The 14,047-nt window shown below is 41.1% G+C and overlaps 1 protein-coding gene across 1 annotated transcript in view; it reads right to left on the reverse strand.

The window, feature by feature from the left end:
• The window catches only part of LOC133376417 (plasma membrane ascorbate-dependent reductase CYBRD1), a 19,714-nt gene extending 6,966 nt beyond the window's left edge, over positions 1-12,748 (reverse strand). Inside the window, exons 1-3 of the mRNA XM_061608513.1 lie at positions 12,666-12,748; positions 9,392-9,701; positions 2,675-2,883 (exon numbers count right to left, since the gene is read on the reverse strand). Coding sequence (XP_061464497.1) covers positions 2,675-2,883; positions 9,392-9,701; positions 12,666-12,704 — 558 coding nt within the window. The 5' untranslated portion in view covers positions 12,705-12,748. The remainder of the gene's footprint in view (positions 1-2,674; positions 2,884-9,391; positions 9,702-12,665) is intronic.
• Between the last annotated feature and the right edge of the window lie 1,299 nt (positions 12,749-14,047).

Here is a 14,047-nt window from a genome sequence, read left to right on the forward strand (position 1 = left end):
CTGCAACTTTAAAGGTATGTTTTTCATGGTAAAAAAGGGGTTCTGAGGTAGCTTGCCTTTTCTATTTTCTGTTCCTTTGAGGCTGAGGGGCAAGGGGCAGTTTTAGAATCATCCAGTCCCTTCCATGGACTGTGTGGTCCTTGAATGGTAGCCCTGTGCCTTAATTACAATCCTTTCTCTATAGTTATGCATGTTTTCACGTTAGGGATGGGATTTCTGAGAAAGTATAAGGACATAAGAACCCCTATGGCAAAGGAATAGAACTGGGGGTGCTCATACATTCCCAAACAGCCTAAGTTGAGGCCAACATAACTCAAGAAACCTGTTCAAATATCTCCAGGTGTACCTGGGTCAGCATGGCCAATCAGAACAATGAAAGTACAGGGATGCATGAAAGAACATTCACAATAGCAGGATGTAAGTGTATGGCAGAAACTGTTCTCAACTAGCCCCAGGATTCATTAGTCTTGAAAGACAGCAGAACAATGGTGATATTAACAAGATGGACAGGATCTTGGAATCAGGAATAGAATTGTCTAATGCTTTCTGATTGGTTTGGAACGATTGCAGTAAGGAGGAAGTGTGATGTTATGTGGGAAGGAACTTGTGAGATTGGTGGACTGCTGTCACATGCTGTAACTGTACTGTATAAAAGAGCCTGCACACAGTGTCTCAGTGCAGTGTCTCCTGGATGTTTCTGGGAGGCTGACCCTGCATATGCTTGTAAAGAATAAAGGCCTATCTTTTTGCTTCAAGTCTGTGTCCTCAAAATTCTTTTAAGGACCCCCCAACAAAAGATCCCAATGGAGGAAAATTCTCCATCACATCTATTGAAATAAATTCAACTTATCTAAATAGTGATTAAAACAAGTGACAGCAATGCTTCAGCTTCTTAACGACTAGAAACAATAAGATTTAATAACAACCAGAGCCCTTATTTTTTTTGGCAAAATGTTGCCATTGTGCATGGAAGAGCTGCACTACCATAAGATAGCATGAAATATTTGAAAATGCTTCACGATCAAGGTAAAGCCTTGGTGTAGCCACATAAATGCTCATCGTCTTACACAACAGAAAGAAGCTATGGCTTTCATTTTGAAATATTAAAGAAAACAAGAACATGGCCTAAGCCTGTGTCTGCCTTAAGTAACCGAAGAACCACTGCTTCTGTTAATTATTATCCTGATATGCTGCTTAGTCAGTATGAAATATGCAGTGGTTAACTTGTATTTGTCAAAGAGATTTCTTCACTATCCCAATTGTCTTAAACCGTCATCCTAAACAAATAAAGCCATCAGCAGCGAAAATCCCAGCTGGCATATTCCTTGCATGCACCTCCAAACTGAAGAGCCAGCTGCAACACAAACGAGGAGGTGATGGGCCAGGTTTGAATGGACATGAAAAGCAAACACTTCTATCATCACAGTAGTGCTCTGGCAAGCTCTATGGAAAAAAATAATAATGGTGCTACAACCTGTGCTTTGTGGGTAAGGAAATGCATTTTACAATGACTTGCTGGCAAGCTCTTATCTTATGCGAGTCAGACAACTTTACCAGAAATCCCAGTATGGAATGGTTAACAATTGTTCAAGCCCCATCTATATTTGAGCCCTACTTCTAAATCTTGGCTATCTGTGTTGAGGCTCACTACTTTTTAAGAGCCTACCATGGCCTTCTGTGTCTGCAGGCATTGGGCTTTTGCTGAAGCAATCTGTTTAGGGCTGAAGTCACGCTCCACGTAAATCTCTACTTCTATGTCTCCCTCCTCAGCTTTACAGTGTTCCTTAAGAATTTCTATATCTGGGAGCTTTTTAACAAGGATGAGGAACCTGTGGCCCTCCAGATCTCTCTGACCTGTTATCCCTAAATATGCTGGCTGAGGCTGATGGGAGCTGTAGTCAAAACATCTGGAGGGCCACAGGTTCCCCCATCTCTGGTATAGAGCTTTAAATTAAATCATACATTTCCCTTCCTTCATCTACCATTAAAGATGTTTTACTGAAATATGCCTTGTGTCATCCATGGTGGAACAGAGAAGGGGGAGTCTTTTTAAATACAGAAATGGCTTTTTTTTAAAATATGGCTAGAGAACCACCAGTATTTGAACAGGAACCCACATCATAACTTAGCGTACAGTATGATACCTCCCCAACAAACATACTTAATGGGGTTTCCTCCTTGGTATGATGGCCTTAAGTGTTTGGGAAATCATTTTGATTCTTTCCTCCACACCCTTCTCTTAGTTATGCCCCTTTTAGAGGAAGACTGAAATGGATGGACCTTTATCATTTTTTTAAACCTTAGTTTTCCAGTGCATTGGGAACCTGTGGTATCAACTCCAATGCTAGAAAACTATTTTTCTTTTTCAGACCAGATGTTGCCTGATTAGCAGGGAAATAGCACTGTTTAAAAAAGTTCTTGAAATGAATGCATTTGCATACTGAGACGCTAGTCTGCATTAAGACAACCTCCATGTATTACATAATTTATTCTACTTATAATGAATATGGAGAGTTTGGTTTACCTGGGTACAAAATTTTGGGCTTTGAGTTGTGGTAAAAACAAAACCTGCAATTAAAGCAATTCAAACATAGGCCATTCAGTATTTTTAACGAAGACAAGACAGAACATCTTATTCTACCTCTTTAAGTGCCATTTATAAATGGTGCCTAACCTGTAGAGCATAAAGAATGACAGCAGTCAACCCAATCCAGCTGTGCAGACTGTACATGTTAGGAATCTTCTTAGCATTATGGAAATCAAAAACAGCAACCAGAGAAATAATTGCAAGTGTCAGAGCAATGGTATGTAACCCAGCATGGATTAATTTCATCAGGAGTTTGCTGCATTTCCAGGTCCACGGTAATCTGTACACAATAATTGCTAGAGATGGAGAAAGAAACGGAAGAAGTTTAGAAAACTAATTTCTTTCACAAAATGTTAAGACCATTCTTGGGTTATTCAAATTGTATTGATCAGCTTTGAGAATTTAGCTACATACACCCGGCTCAAGTAATCACTCCTACCTCAAGAGCCACACCTGAGTTAATAATGACGTCAGATTTTCATAGGCCCAAGGGCACAGCATGAGATTTCTATGCGATGCGTGCTACTGAATAAGCCACATTATCCTGCAATGAAACATGCAAAGTTGAGCCTTTTACTTTGGTCCATTCCTTCCTTCTTTCTTTACTTCAGAGATGGGAAACTCCAGTTCCCATCATCTATGATAATTGGTCATGATGGTTGGAACTGATTGAAGCTGGAGCCCAACAACATCTGCGGGGGGGGGAGAACACAGGTTCCCCAACCTTGCTTTACACCCTTTCAGTGGTTTTTATAGTTGCCTTTTCCTACATCTGTCAGGTTATCTTCCCCCAGGACATTTCTCCCACACCAGTATTTGCATCCAGTCTACAGCAATAATATTGTTAATTCCTCTCACACTAATTCAAATATTGCCAAAGTGGGTTCATCTTGAAGGCTGTTTAAATCAGGAATTCCCATCTTGCCATTTAAGCATTTCTTGAACCAGAAGACAGATTTAATTGGTTGCTACAATACTAGAGACATAATGGCTTCCAACTTTTTATTTTTTTAAAGACTTTTTACTGTGTAGGGCAAAGCTAGCCAACGTGGTGCCCTCCAGATGTTGCTGCTCTCCAACTCCCATCAGCCCCAGCCAGCATGGCCAATGTTAGGGGTAATGGGAGTTGTAGTCCAACCATATCTGGAGGACCCCACACTGATGCAGGAACATAAGGAATGGGCCCATTCTATGTTCAAGCCCCAGCATGCAAGGATCTCAAGTAAACAGTTGATAAAGATCCCTGCCTGAAGTACTGACAAAACCAATGGCTTGATTCTCTATAAGGCAACTTTCGTATGATCAATCCAAAATCTGTGGTCATGCACCACACGTCTTTCACACTATGCAGCAGTATGTGCTTACAGACGAAAGGGCAACTGTGAAATTAATTTGTTTGCTTCTTTGTATACATACAAGAACACAAAGCTTTGATCACTTATGAAATCAAGGTTAATAATCATGTTGAATTAGGTGTGCTGGACTGTGGGTTGAGTGCTCAGAATTTTCCAGAAGGAAGGGTAATAATTATTAGGCAACATCCCCTCCCTCCACACATATGCTGTACTTTATTGTAACTCATGGAAATGGAGCAGAACTGTGCCTGGTGGCCCTGCCTCTCATCACTACGTGCTGCGCCCAAATATGCAAAGGACTCTATGTGATCTGGAACTCGAAAGACCAGAGTCCCAGTTGCATTGAGGAGCCTGCTAGTAAACAGCTGTTTATATGTAGAAGCCCTGTTCTGACCTCTATGGAACACACAGAAGGTCAAGGCCAGGGTCATCAGGCCGATTCTATTCCCTGCTCATGCATTCAGTAATGACAGCTGTAGAAGATGGTCCAGATCCAAATGGAAAGGAAGTTGCCCCTGTGCACTGGAAGTTAAACATATGGACCTCTTTACAAAAAACACTCCTCTTTCCTTTGCCTCTCCTTTTTCCTAGGATCTAGGCCAGCTTCCATTCCCATATCCTTTGGGAGGAAGTGCAGGATAATTTTTTAAATAAAATAATACCCATATGTATTAAATTTCATGTTCACACAATCCTGATACAGGAATTATTGATGAATGTAAACATGTTTTTGCCCTTCCACATGATTTCCTCCCTCCCCTCCATGGATGTGCTAAAATCATGGTGTACATTACGTCTGTATCAGTATTAAAATAGGGCTAATGCTGACCAGATTCCATCATAAACAGGATTGCATACCAAATGCTGGTTCCAACTCTGGTTATAAGGACAAATCTTAACCTTGGATGAATGCCAACACAGACATGGAGCAAAGCATGCAAAGGAGAGGGGAATTTTGTATGGGCCACAAGGAAGAAGCACATAAATTGAACACTCCAGATCTCCCAACGATCATTAGGAGACCTGGAAGGTTATATTCTAAATCCTCTGTGAAAAGAATATAGGTTTTCATTACACTGTTTTTACATTTCCCAGCCTATCTAATGTCAGCATTGCTGGACATGCTAATCCCTTGCAGTTTCAGAACTGACCACAGGCCTCAACCATTCAGGCCAGCCAGTTGTTTGGCAACCTGTAGATCCAGCCGACAAGTCACTTGGTGACACAAGTCAATCAGGATGAATTAAAGATTAAACTGATATATTGGCTAGGAATATCATAAAGACACCAAAGCTGAATACTCAAGCAGATCTTCCTGCAGTTTGTTCTCTGTAATTCCTTGGAGGCAGAGACGATTGAGATTTCCTGGAAATGGTATGTCACCTTCGAAAAACTATACCCAACTCTTTCCCTCCCCCTAACTATCTCACCCACCTGGCCAGGTGAACAGGCAGTTGCTTGGTATGAACAACATCACCTTTAAGGCTCTCTGTCCTTAAAACATTTTCTAATTTATGTACAGTGCATGCCAAAGACTACACATCTACTCTATAGAAGTTATAAAGAAAACACTGTTCCCTAATGGAATGTCCTGGAACATGAACCAGTGTATATTTCTCTATGCTATAGGAAGCACAATATTGACATTTGAAGGCGTCTTTTCAAGTTAACTGTATATACACATTTCTGCAATTCCACAGCTTTCTCCTTCTAAGGAATTGAAGAAAAGCACATTCAAACTGAAAATATGGTAGCCTTGCGTTCAGCAGGTTGAGAGGAACCAACACCAATTTAAACACAGTAGAACAAGGGAAGTTGCTCGCTTATTAAATAGTTTCATGCAGTTAATCTTATGAAGGTTCACATGATTTTACCCCTTTGCAAGCAGGCATAAGATTACTAAGATATTTAAAGAGAATATCATGACATTTTAAGAGAGGAAAAGCGCTACACACAAACCTCTATACAGCTTTTTTTGTTCTTATAGGCCTTTTGACTTCATCTAATAACAATGCCAAATGCTGATAAAAACCTAGTCCCATTGCAGATCACATCATTTTGTTTCTGGCATGCATACATACACAACAACCAAATGGATTTGCACATTACAGTTTTATGGGCACACATAATATTTTACATGCACCCATAAAAAGATGTATTATGTGAGCTGCTCTGTATTACTATGCACTTATCTTTTCAGGTAATGTAGGTGAATAGAAACATAAAACTAGAATAATAATTTAATCCAAAAGTAGCAACCTGGATAAAAACAGACTGTTGCCAAAGAATGCACAGTTCAAGCCTTTTTCTTTTCCACCTACTCTTCTACAACTTATTATTCCCTTTGTCTTCTCAGATTCTTGGTATGCATTTTTATTCTAATTTTATTCAGGTTATATAAAGAATTTTCTTCCTTTTTGTTAAGTACTTACTCCACTCCAATCACTCTTCCAAGTGACTCTGTGCTCTTACACAAATTATATCTTCTTTATGCCACATACCGTAATAAGTTTGCTTATCAAATGCCCCCCCCCACTCCCCTGCAATAGTTTTATTGGCACATACAATGCAGTGATGACTGTGAAGAATGACAGGAAGAAGCCAGGTGTTGCTCACTTAACTAACAGTTGTGAGACAAAAATAAAAGGCAGTTGAGGGGAAAAAACTAACCATGGTTAAGTATACTATTATACTTTTTAACACCATCCCTGCTCCTCATCTTACCGCTAGGGATGGGCAAGAAATTCAATTCAGTTCACATTTAAATATGAACTTGTAATATTCACACTTTCCAAAACAATATGAGAAAGCGCTATCTTTCAAATTTTGCACTTATTAAAATTTTGCAATGCAGTTCACCAAACAAGCAATGGTTACAAAAATACGTTCAGGAAAAGTGCATGAAAATGAATGAGTGAAGGTAACATACAAAAATGCATTATACAATGAGAAATTGCTTGCAAAAATGTGTGCGTTAGTCAAAACAGCCTACAAAAATGTGTTTATTAGGAGAAATTCATACTAAAATGCTAGAGAATTTCATAAGGATTTTTTTTTAAAAAATCACAAATTGCTGCAGAAATGTGGAGAACTGAATATAAGATTGGAAAAATGAAAACCGGAGAGAACTGAAATTGACAGCTCTTTCCATACCTACTCACCACTCCCATCCCAACCTCAACAGGGACTTCTTCTAAATTAGAGACGGGGAACCTGTTGCACTCAAGATGTGGCTGGACTACAACTCCCATCTTCCCTAACCAATGACTATGCTGGCTGGAAACAATGGGAACTGTAGTCCAACATCATCTAGAGAGCCACAGGTTTCCCACCTATACAGCATAAAATACAGGGTTAAGGTTTACGACAGTAATTCTATATGCACTCTCCTAGGAGGAAGCCTCATTGAATTCAATGGGGCTTACTTCTAAATAGACCTGTACAAAACTGACCAGCAAGTATCATATTTTTATTGTATTTAACAGAATTTATATATGGCTTGATAGTAAATAAAAACTCTATGTGGTTTTTTTCCTGTTAACAGGAGAAAGAAAAACTGAAGTGTATTAACCAATGCTATCAAATCTAATCAGTTTTAAAATAACACAAGATCAACTCAAAAGTTTGATGGCCTTTGTAACAGTACAAGACTGATGATCATTAACGACAGAATAAATATTTTAGAGTAGCAGAGGTGCTGCTCTGTGGCAGCAATACATTTATTGCAGCAGAAGCTTTCATGTTTACTTAAAAGTAAGTATTTGTAGTGGAGCACTCTCCCAGGTAATTGTGTATACCATATAGGATTGCAGCTTTGATCAGAACAGAAACATGAAGAAATGAGATAGTATGGACACAAAACTGTTGTTCAAGGTTGTAATCCTATACAGTTATTTGAGAGTAAGTTCCATCAAAAGACTTCCTTGCTGAGTAAACATGCATAAGACTATGCTGTCAGTATTATGCTGCATGCTTCAAAACCAGGAAAGAAAAAACAATTTCTTGCCACAAATTTTGGCTTTGCGAGACACAAAACTTCACATATCCATTCTTGCAAGAGTGCTAGTTTGTGGAATTCATTGGTCCAGGTTCATGAATTCATTAGTTAAGGAGTGCATCTACTTTCACCCAGTTGCAGAATGCTCCTAAAATATCCATCATCCACAACTTGGACTGAAATCCTATATACACTTATTTGGGATTAAGTCCCATTTAATTCAGTGGAGTCTATCTCTCCGTATACATTCACTGTTAACTACTTTCCCACTTTGTATCTGAAAAAGATTAATGGCATTATTTATTTCTCTTAAATCCAGCCCTGTCATACTTTTGGTAAATTGCTGAATTTACAACATGACATAACAACCCAAGTAATCAAATCAATCGCCAACTGAAAAGAAAAACTAGTTTCAAACATTTAAGAGGTCAGTTCACAGGAAATGCATCAAACGTTCAGAAACAGGAACCAAAGAGAATGTGAAGGCTTCATTGCTCAATAGAAATAGCTTTAAGAAATCCAGATGTGAGAACCCTGCCACCAAAAATGCAGTCATGGGGGAGAGGGAGGGACACCTAGCAAGCCACTTTCTTTGCTCTACGTGGTATAAGAAATGGATTGTGCAATTAAATAAGCAAACAACGGCTCGGAGAAGCAGAGCATCTCTACAGATTGCTTTTTTGTGGCATTTTTGGAACACACTCCTGGATCACATTTACTCAGAAATAAGTCCAACTATACAAGTCATGCCTAAAGTTATAAACGGTTAGCAGCACTGCACAGTTCTCTGGGCGGTGAACCCATTCTGCATTCTCCCTTACACCAGGCGCCAAGAATCCGCTAGCATAGAGTACTTAAAGAGCACTGCGCTCTCGGACACAATTGCACATAAGCAACTCACGTCGTTTGCAACAGAATATGCTTTCAAGAGCTCCAACTTGTTGCAAAAAGCAGAAGCAGCGGCACCTACGATCCTTATTTTGCTTGAGAAACCCAGACTGTGATCCTATCCCCGCTTCACCGGGAGTCAGCCCAATTGAAGGCAGCTGGACTTTCTTCTAAATCGAATATAGGATTGTGCTGTACAAGAGTTTGTTGAGTTGAAACTTTAAAGTGAAAGCATTTAGGACGGGGCGAGGGAGAGAAAAGTAACTCCTTAAGTACCACTGAACTTTTTTTTTAAACTCCCAAGTCATTGCGCAGTCTTAAAACGCGCTCACTTCCCCTTTTCCAACCAGCCAGAGAAATTTGGGCAGATGCCCTCACACCGATAAAACCACGCTGTAAGCAGCCCCTTTTCTCAATATTAACCAACGCAAGGCTCCACTCTCTCTCATCCCCCCCATACCTCCCCTTCTTCCCGGCAGCCGCTTCCTCCAAGCTCCGGGCGGCAGGCAAAGCTCTGCCTGGTGGCTGCCCCTTCCCACTCTTCTGCTGCAGATTTTTACGCACCGATCCCTTGGACGAACACGAAGCCCGTGATAATGAGGACCGGGTGCCAGTTGAACTCAGCCGAATCCCCATTCCAAGCGAGCCCTTCGCGGTAGTGGAGAACCCAGACCAGGGCGAAGATGACCGAGAGGAAGCCGAGCAACAGCGCCGACCCCAGCAGCACCAGAAACAGCACATAACCCTCCATCTTCTTCGCCGCCACCAACGCCTCCACACAGCAGCTGCTCTTATAGACCGAAACAAACTCGACCGAGGGGCGGAGCTGAGCCGAGAGAGCTCCAGCCTGGCGTGGCCTCTTTATTTCCTCCCCCTGAAAGAAAAGAGATAGAAAGGAATCCCTCTCCTTACTAATTAATGATCACGACGGGATGACGGAGAGGGAAGTTCAGCCGTCGGGCAGCGGAATCCCAAAGGGCGCTCCTCTGTTTGCGCCGCGCCTGCTACTCTTATGTAGTACGACAACGCCCAGTCTTGGAGTCATCGAAGAAAGTTTCTGAACGCAGGCTGCCAGCAGTCCAAGGCGCTTTTGCTTGGGAGTCGGTCGCGCTGAAGTCAGTGGGATGTGCAGTGTCATTTTATGCACGACTTTACTCAGACGTAAGCCCTTGAACTCAATAGGACTTACTCCCAGGTAAGTGTTTATAGGATTGCAAACTTATTTTTGAGTCAGCATGCCTTAGGTTTACGATGACAGTTTGGTCGTGTGACCGGGTCCAGTCGCCTTAACGGGGTTTATGGCAACTTAGAGCACAATGCATGTCTGCTCAGAAGTAACCCCCACTCACTGAATGCAATCCTATAACGCTTTCCAGGGAGTAAGTCCCATTGAACTCAGTGGGGCTTACTTCTGGGTAAATAAGTATAGGACTGTACTGTTCAAGACCAACAGATTTACAGTGCAAGCCTATGCGTGTTCAGGAAGGAGTCCTACTGTATCCCACATATTTATAAGTGTGCTGTATATCCCCCTTTTCTATATTAAAAACGGCTTTTTTTGTAATACCAGTATGGAGTAAGTACCTGCAGCTCCCCCCCTTTTTTTTTACTGCCCATGGCAGCTGTTTTGTGCTGGCACCCATGTCACTTTTATGAAAATATGAGTACCAGCGCCTCATTTTTTGCCAAAAAAACACTGATTAAAAATAAACTCAAAGCAGCTTATAATTTAAAAATTCATATGAAATGCATCAGATGATGAAGAAAAAAGGACTACTAAAATCAATTACCGTAAATGCCATAAAACCACAAGCAGTAAAACAGTTTGAACATAAAAGGATGGGAGGTAAACCAACCCCAGTTAAAAACTAGGCCAAATTTTAAAGTGGCTGGCTTGAAACTGAAACCTGTACATGTGTGCATATTGGTGAGCGAATTTGCTCACATGGTGCTGGGGGTCAGGATGGTTGTTGATGTGAGAGCGACTGTTTTTAATTGCCCCTTCCTACTGAAACAAATGAGAGGGAAATTAAATGTGTTTTTAAATTTGTATATTTGTTTTCAATGTTTTTAATTGTTGTAAACAGAGCTTCGGCTATGGGGTGGTATACAAATGCAATAAATAAATAAATAAATTGTGCCAGTTTGGGGCTGGTGTAAAGTTGTTCCTTTGAAGGGGTGTGGCCATGGATTGAGCATAAGTGTGCTCTTCTCACTTCATGGTTGAGCAGAGTTTTGAACCCTGATTACCCAAGACCTAGTCCTACACTCTAACCACTACACCACACTGGCTCTCTGGCATAACGGTGCTTCTGCCAAATCTGATAGCCCCTCAGCTGGTGAATCTGCAATACAGGATTGTGTCCTAAAACTCAGATAAAGTTTACTTAAATAGCAAACAACAAGTCAAAGCAGGTATTTTGAAATCTCTACCATTTTAACCCAACCGAAATAGAAAAGTTGCAGCGCTTCTGCAAGATGTTCCAAGTTTTAGTATTCCAGAACATTTCAGCACCCTTGGTTGGGGTTGTCAACCAGGTCTACAACTTCCAGCATCCCTGATCATTGGCCATGCTGGCTGGGGCTGATGGAAGTTATAGTCAAAAACATCTATAGGGCTCCATATTGACTGAACCTGGGCTAGATGGTAGACAAAGCAACAACAGAAACAGGGTTGGGAAAGACAAGATACATAGATAGGTAGATAGGCTGATGGTGAAACCATTTCTGCCTGCATTTTGTAAGAGGCCTAAAATGAAGTGAGGGATGAAGTAGCAAACATTCAAATAAGGCTGTATTAGATGCTATTCAGGTATAAAATACAGCCTTATTTGAATGTCCATTGCTTCCTCTCCCTACATCTTAAGACTCTTATAAGATGCAGTCACAGATGACTTCCCTGCCAGCTGTATATATTCTCCCCTTCCCCTATTTCCTTTATTTACCATATAGCCTGATGAAGAGTTCTGGAGAACTTGAAAGCGTGCATATGAATTTGTGACACTTTGTTTGGCTAAATTTTATTGTATTCATTTATATTTGTTGTACACCGCCCAGAGAGCTATGCTAGTGGGGCGGTATAAAAATTCAATAAATAAATAAAATAATAAAAATAAATAAAAGCATTGCCCTAATGTGGATTTCTGAACTTTTATTGTGGCCAACACATCTGCCTTATCTCTTTAAGCTTGAGTGAATTGCTAAGACAAAGTTCTATAGTTGTAGGGTAATAGGTGAAGATGTCTCATTACACATCCTTGATGCCCAAATGTAGCACTTGAGTAGTACTGATGATGATACTCTAAATTTTGTTGCTTGTGATGGTCTAAAGGGGGGAAAGTTATGTATGTAGTGTCAAAGACTTGTCCCCTTGGGGTTCCTTGTCGTTAGTTCTCCAAAGGGAGAACTTGTGAGAACAGTCCCAATTGTGCTGGGTCTCTGCTTCCCGGGCAAAACTCTCCCTCTTTCTGGAGTAATTACTTCCGTAGTAACTGCCACCACCCTTCCTCCTGGTTCCTTTCTCTGAGGGGAGGGACCTCAAAGTCCAAATGTGAATTCCAAGGGATTAACCCTTGCCACTTAACAGTAACAGTAGCGTTCAGCAGTCAAAGGACTAGATTTAGAATCCTTAGTTCCAATTCAATACACACAGTTTATAAAAGGATAGTTTATTTAAAGGTAAACAGCATGGTATATACAAAGAGAACTATAGTTTGATTCCTTAAAGCTATCACCCTCAGATGGGTTACACGAGGTACATTGGCATGACAAAAGGGGACAGGTTCAATACAGACAAAAGGGTAAAATAAAGAACTTACTAGCTAGGTCCTATACTTACATAGATCAGCCTGGGTCCCGAAAAGGCTTTCTCTGTCATATTTCAGCAAGTCCCAGTAGATGGAAAATAGGGAACTCCCTTGGAAGTTTCTCCTTCCTTTTTTATTGGCTTTAACCGTCAACAAGGAGGGGGGAAAGCAAATAGTTATATCCCGCCCCTGTAGGGGTCTACTCCTTTGAAGCCTTTGAAGATAAGGAAGCTAGACATCATCACCCAGGGGTTCTGATCTACAGCACCCCCTCTTCCTGACTTCTAATCCCAGGAAGCTGATAAGGAATAACAGCTAGGGATCAGTTACATCCCCCTGCCCAGGTTGCAAATTGCTTGTCTGACACTGAGCTGCGGATCTCCCCCGGTAGGGAGTCTTAGGTAATCATGGGCTCCCAGAATTCTCTCTGGTGACCCATTCCAGCTTGACCAAAGTTAGCTATTCTTGACATGTAGTACATCTCTTATGTATGCAGTACCAAACTACTAGGCTAGAGCAGCCTTTTCTTCTGGTTCAACACATTTATGGTATCCATAAAAAAGCTCATCTACTTGGGAGCATTTCTTCATAGCAAATACACTGCTTTTACCTTTGCTATTGATTTGCACCATCCGCAAGTTCCTGCTCAATGGTAGCTGCCAATTGGTTTTTCCCATTCATACAAGTAGGCATTCATCTGGAAAGATTTGGTCTCACTGTTTCCTTGTAGCCCTGCCCTCTAATTATACATTTCTACTCCCTCTGGTTGCTAGGTAACCGAGCATGCTCAGTCTGTTCTACCAGCTGCAGCAGGTTCCTTTTTAAAAAAAACACCAGAAGTGTGAATATCTGTTTTCTCTGCCTGTGGTTGCTAGAACACAGCTGAAATACAAATCTTTGTTTGAGCAGTGTTACGCTTTTGTGTACAAGTTAAGGGGAAAAGAAAATAAAGGCACAGTTTACAGCAATATAAAAAGGCCAGCAGAGTGGAGGAGAGCAGCCTGAAGTTATTTGTCAGCCTGCAGGAAACAAAATGAAAGAAGGGAGGAGAAGGGAGTGGGGGTGGGGAGGGGAATGATTGACATACCCACCTAAAAGCATCTGAGCAAAGCATCTTCAACCACCAGAGAAACCAAGTGGAGACTTTTTTTCTCCTCTTTTCGTATTATCAGCAGATTGGGTTAGTATGGATTTACAGAGGGAAACTGCACAATAGCTTCTGTTTGCCAGTAACGTCATGTGAACCATGCAAATTTAAAGGAGATGTGAGCAACACCTAACACACAGTAAACCACCCTGTAGATGAGCCCTAGATAGAAAAGAGGAGGAGATAAATGACTGGGAGCATGGAGGAAGAAAATTAAGGGTATTTTTGACCCAGGTAGAATATGATCCTTCTGATAGCAGAATCCTG

The sequence above is a fragment of the Rhineura floridana genome, chromosome 2 (genome assembly GCF_030035675.1).
Source record: "Rhineura floridana isolate rRhiFlo1 chromosome 2, rRhiFlo1.hap2, whole genome shotgun sequence".
Classification (NCBI taxonomy): Eukaryota; Metazoa; Chordata; class Lepidosauria; order Squamata; family Rhineuridae; genus Rhineura; species Rhineura floridana.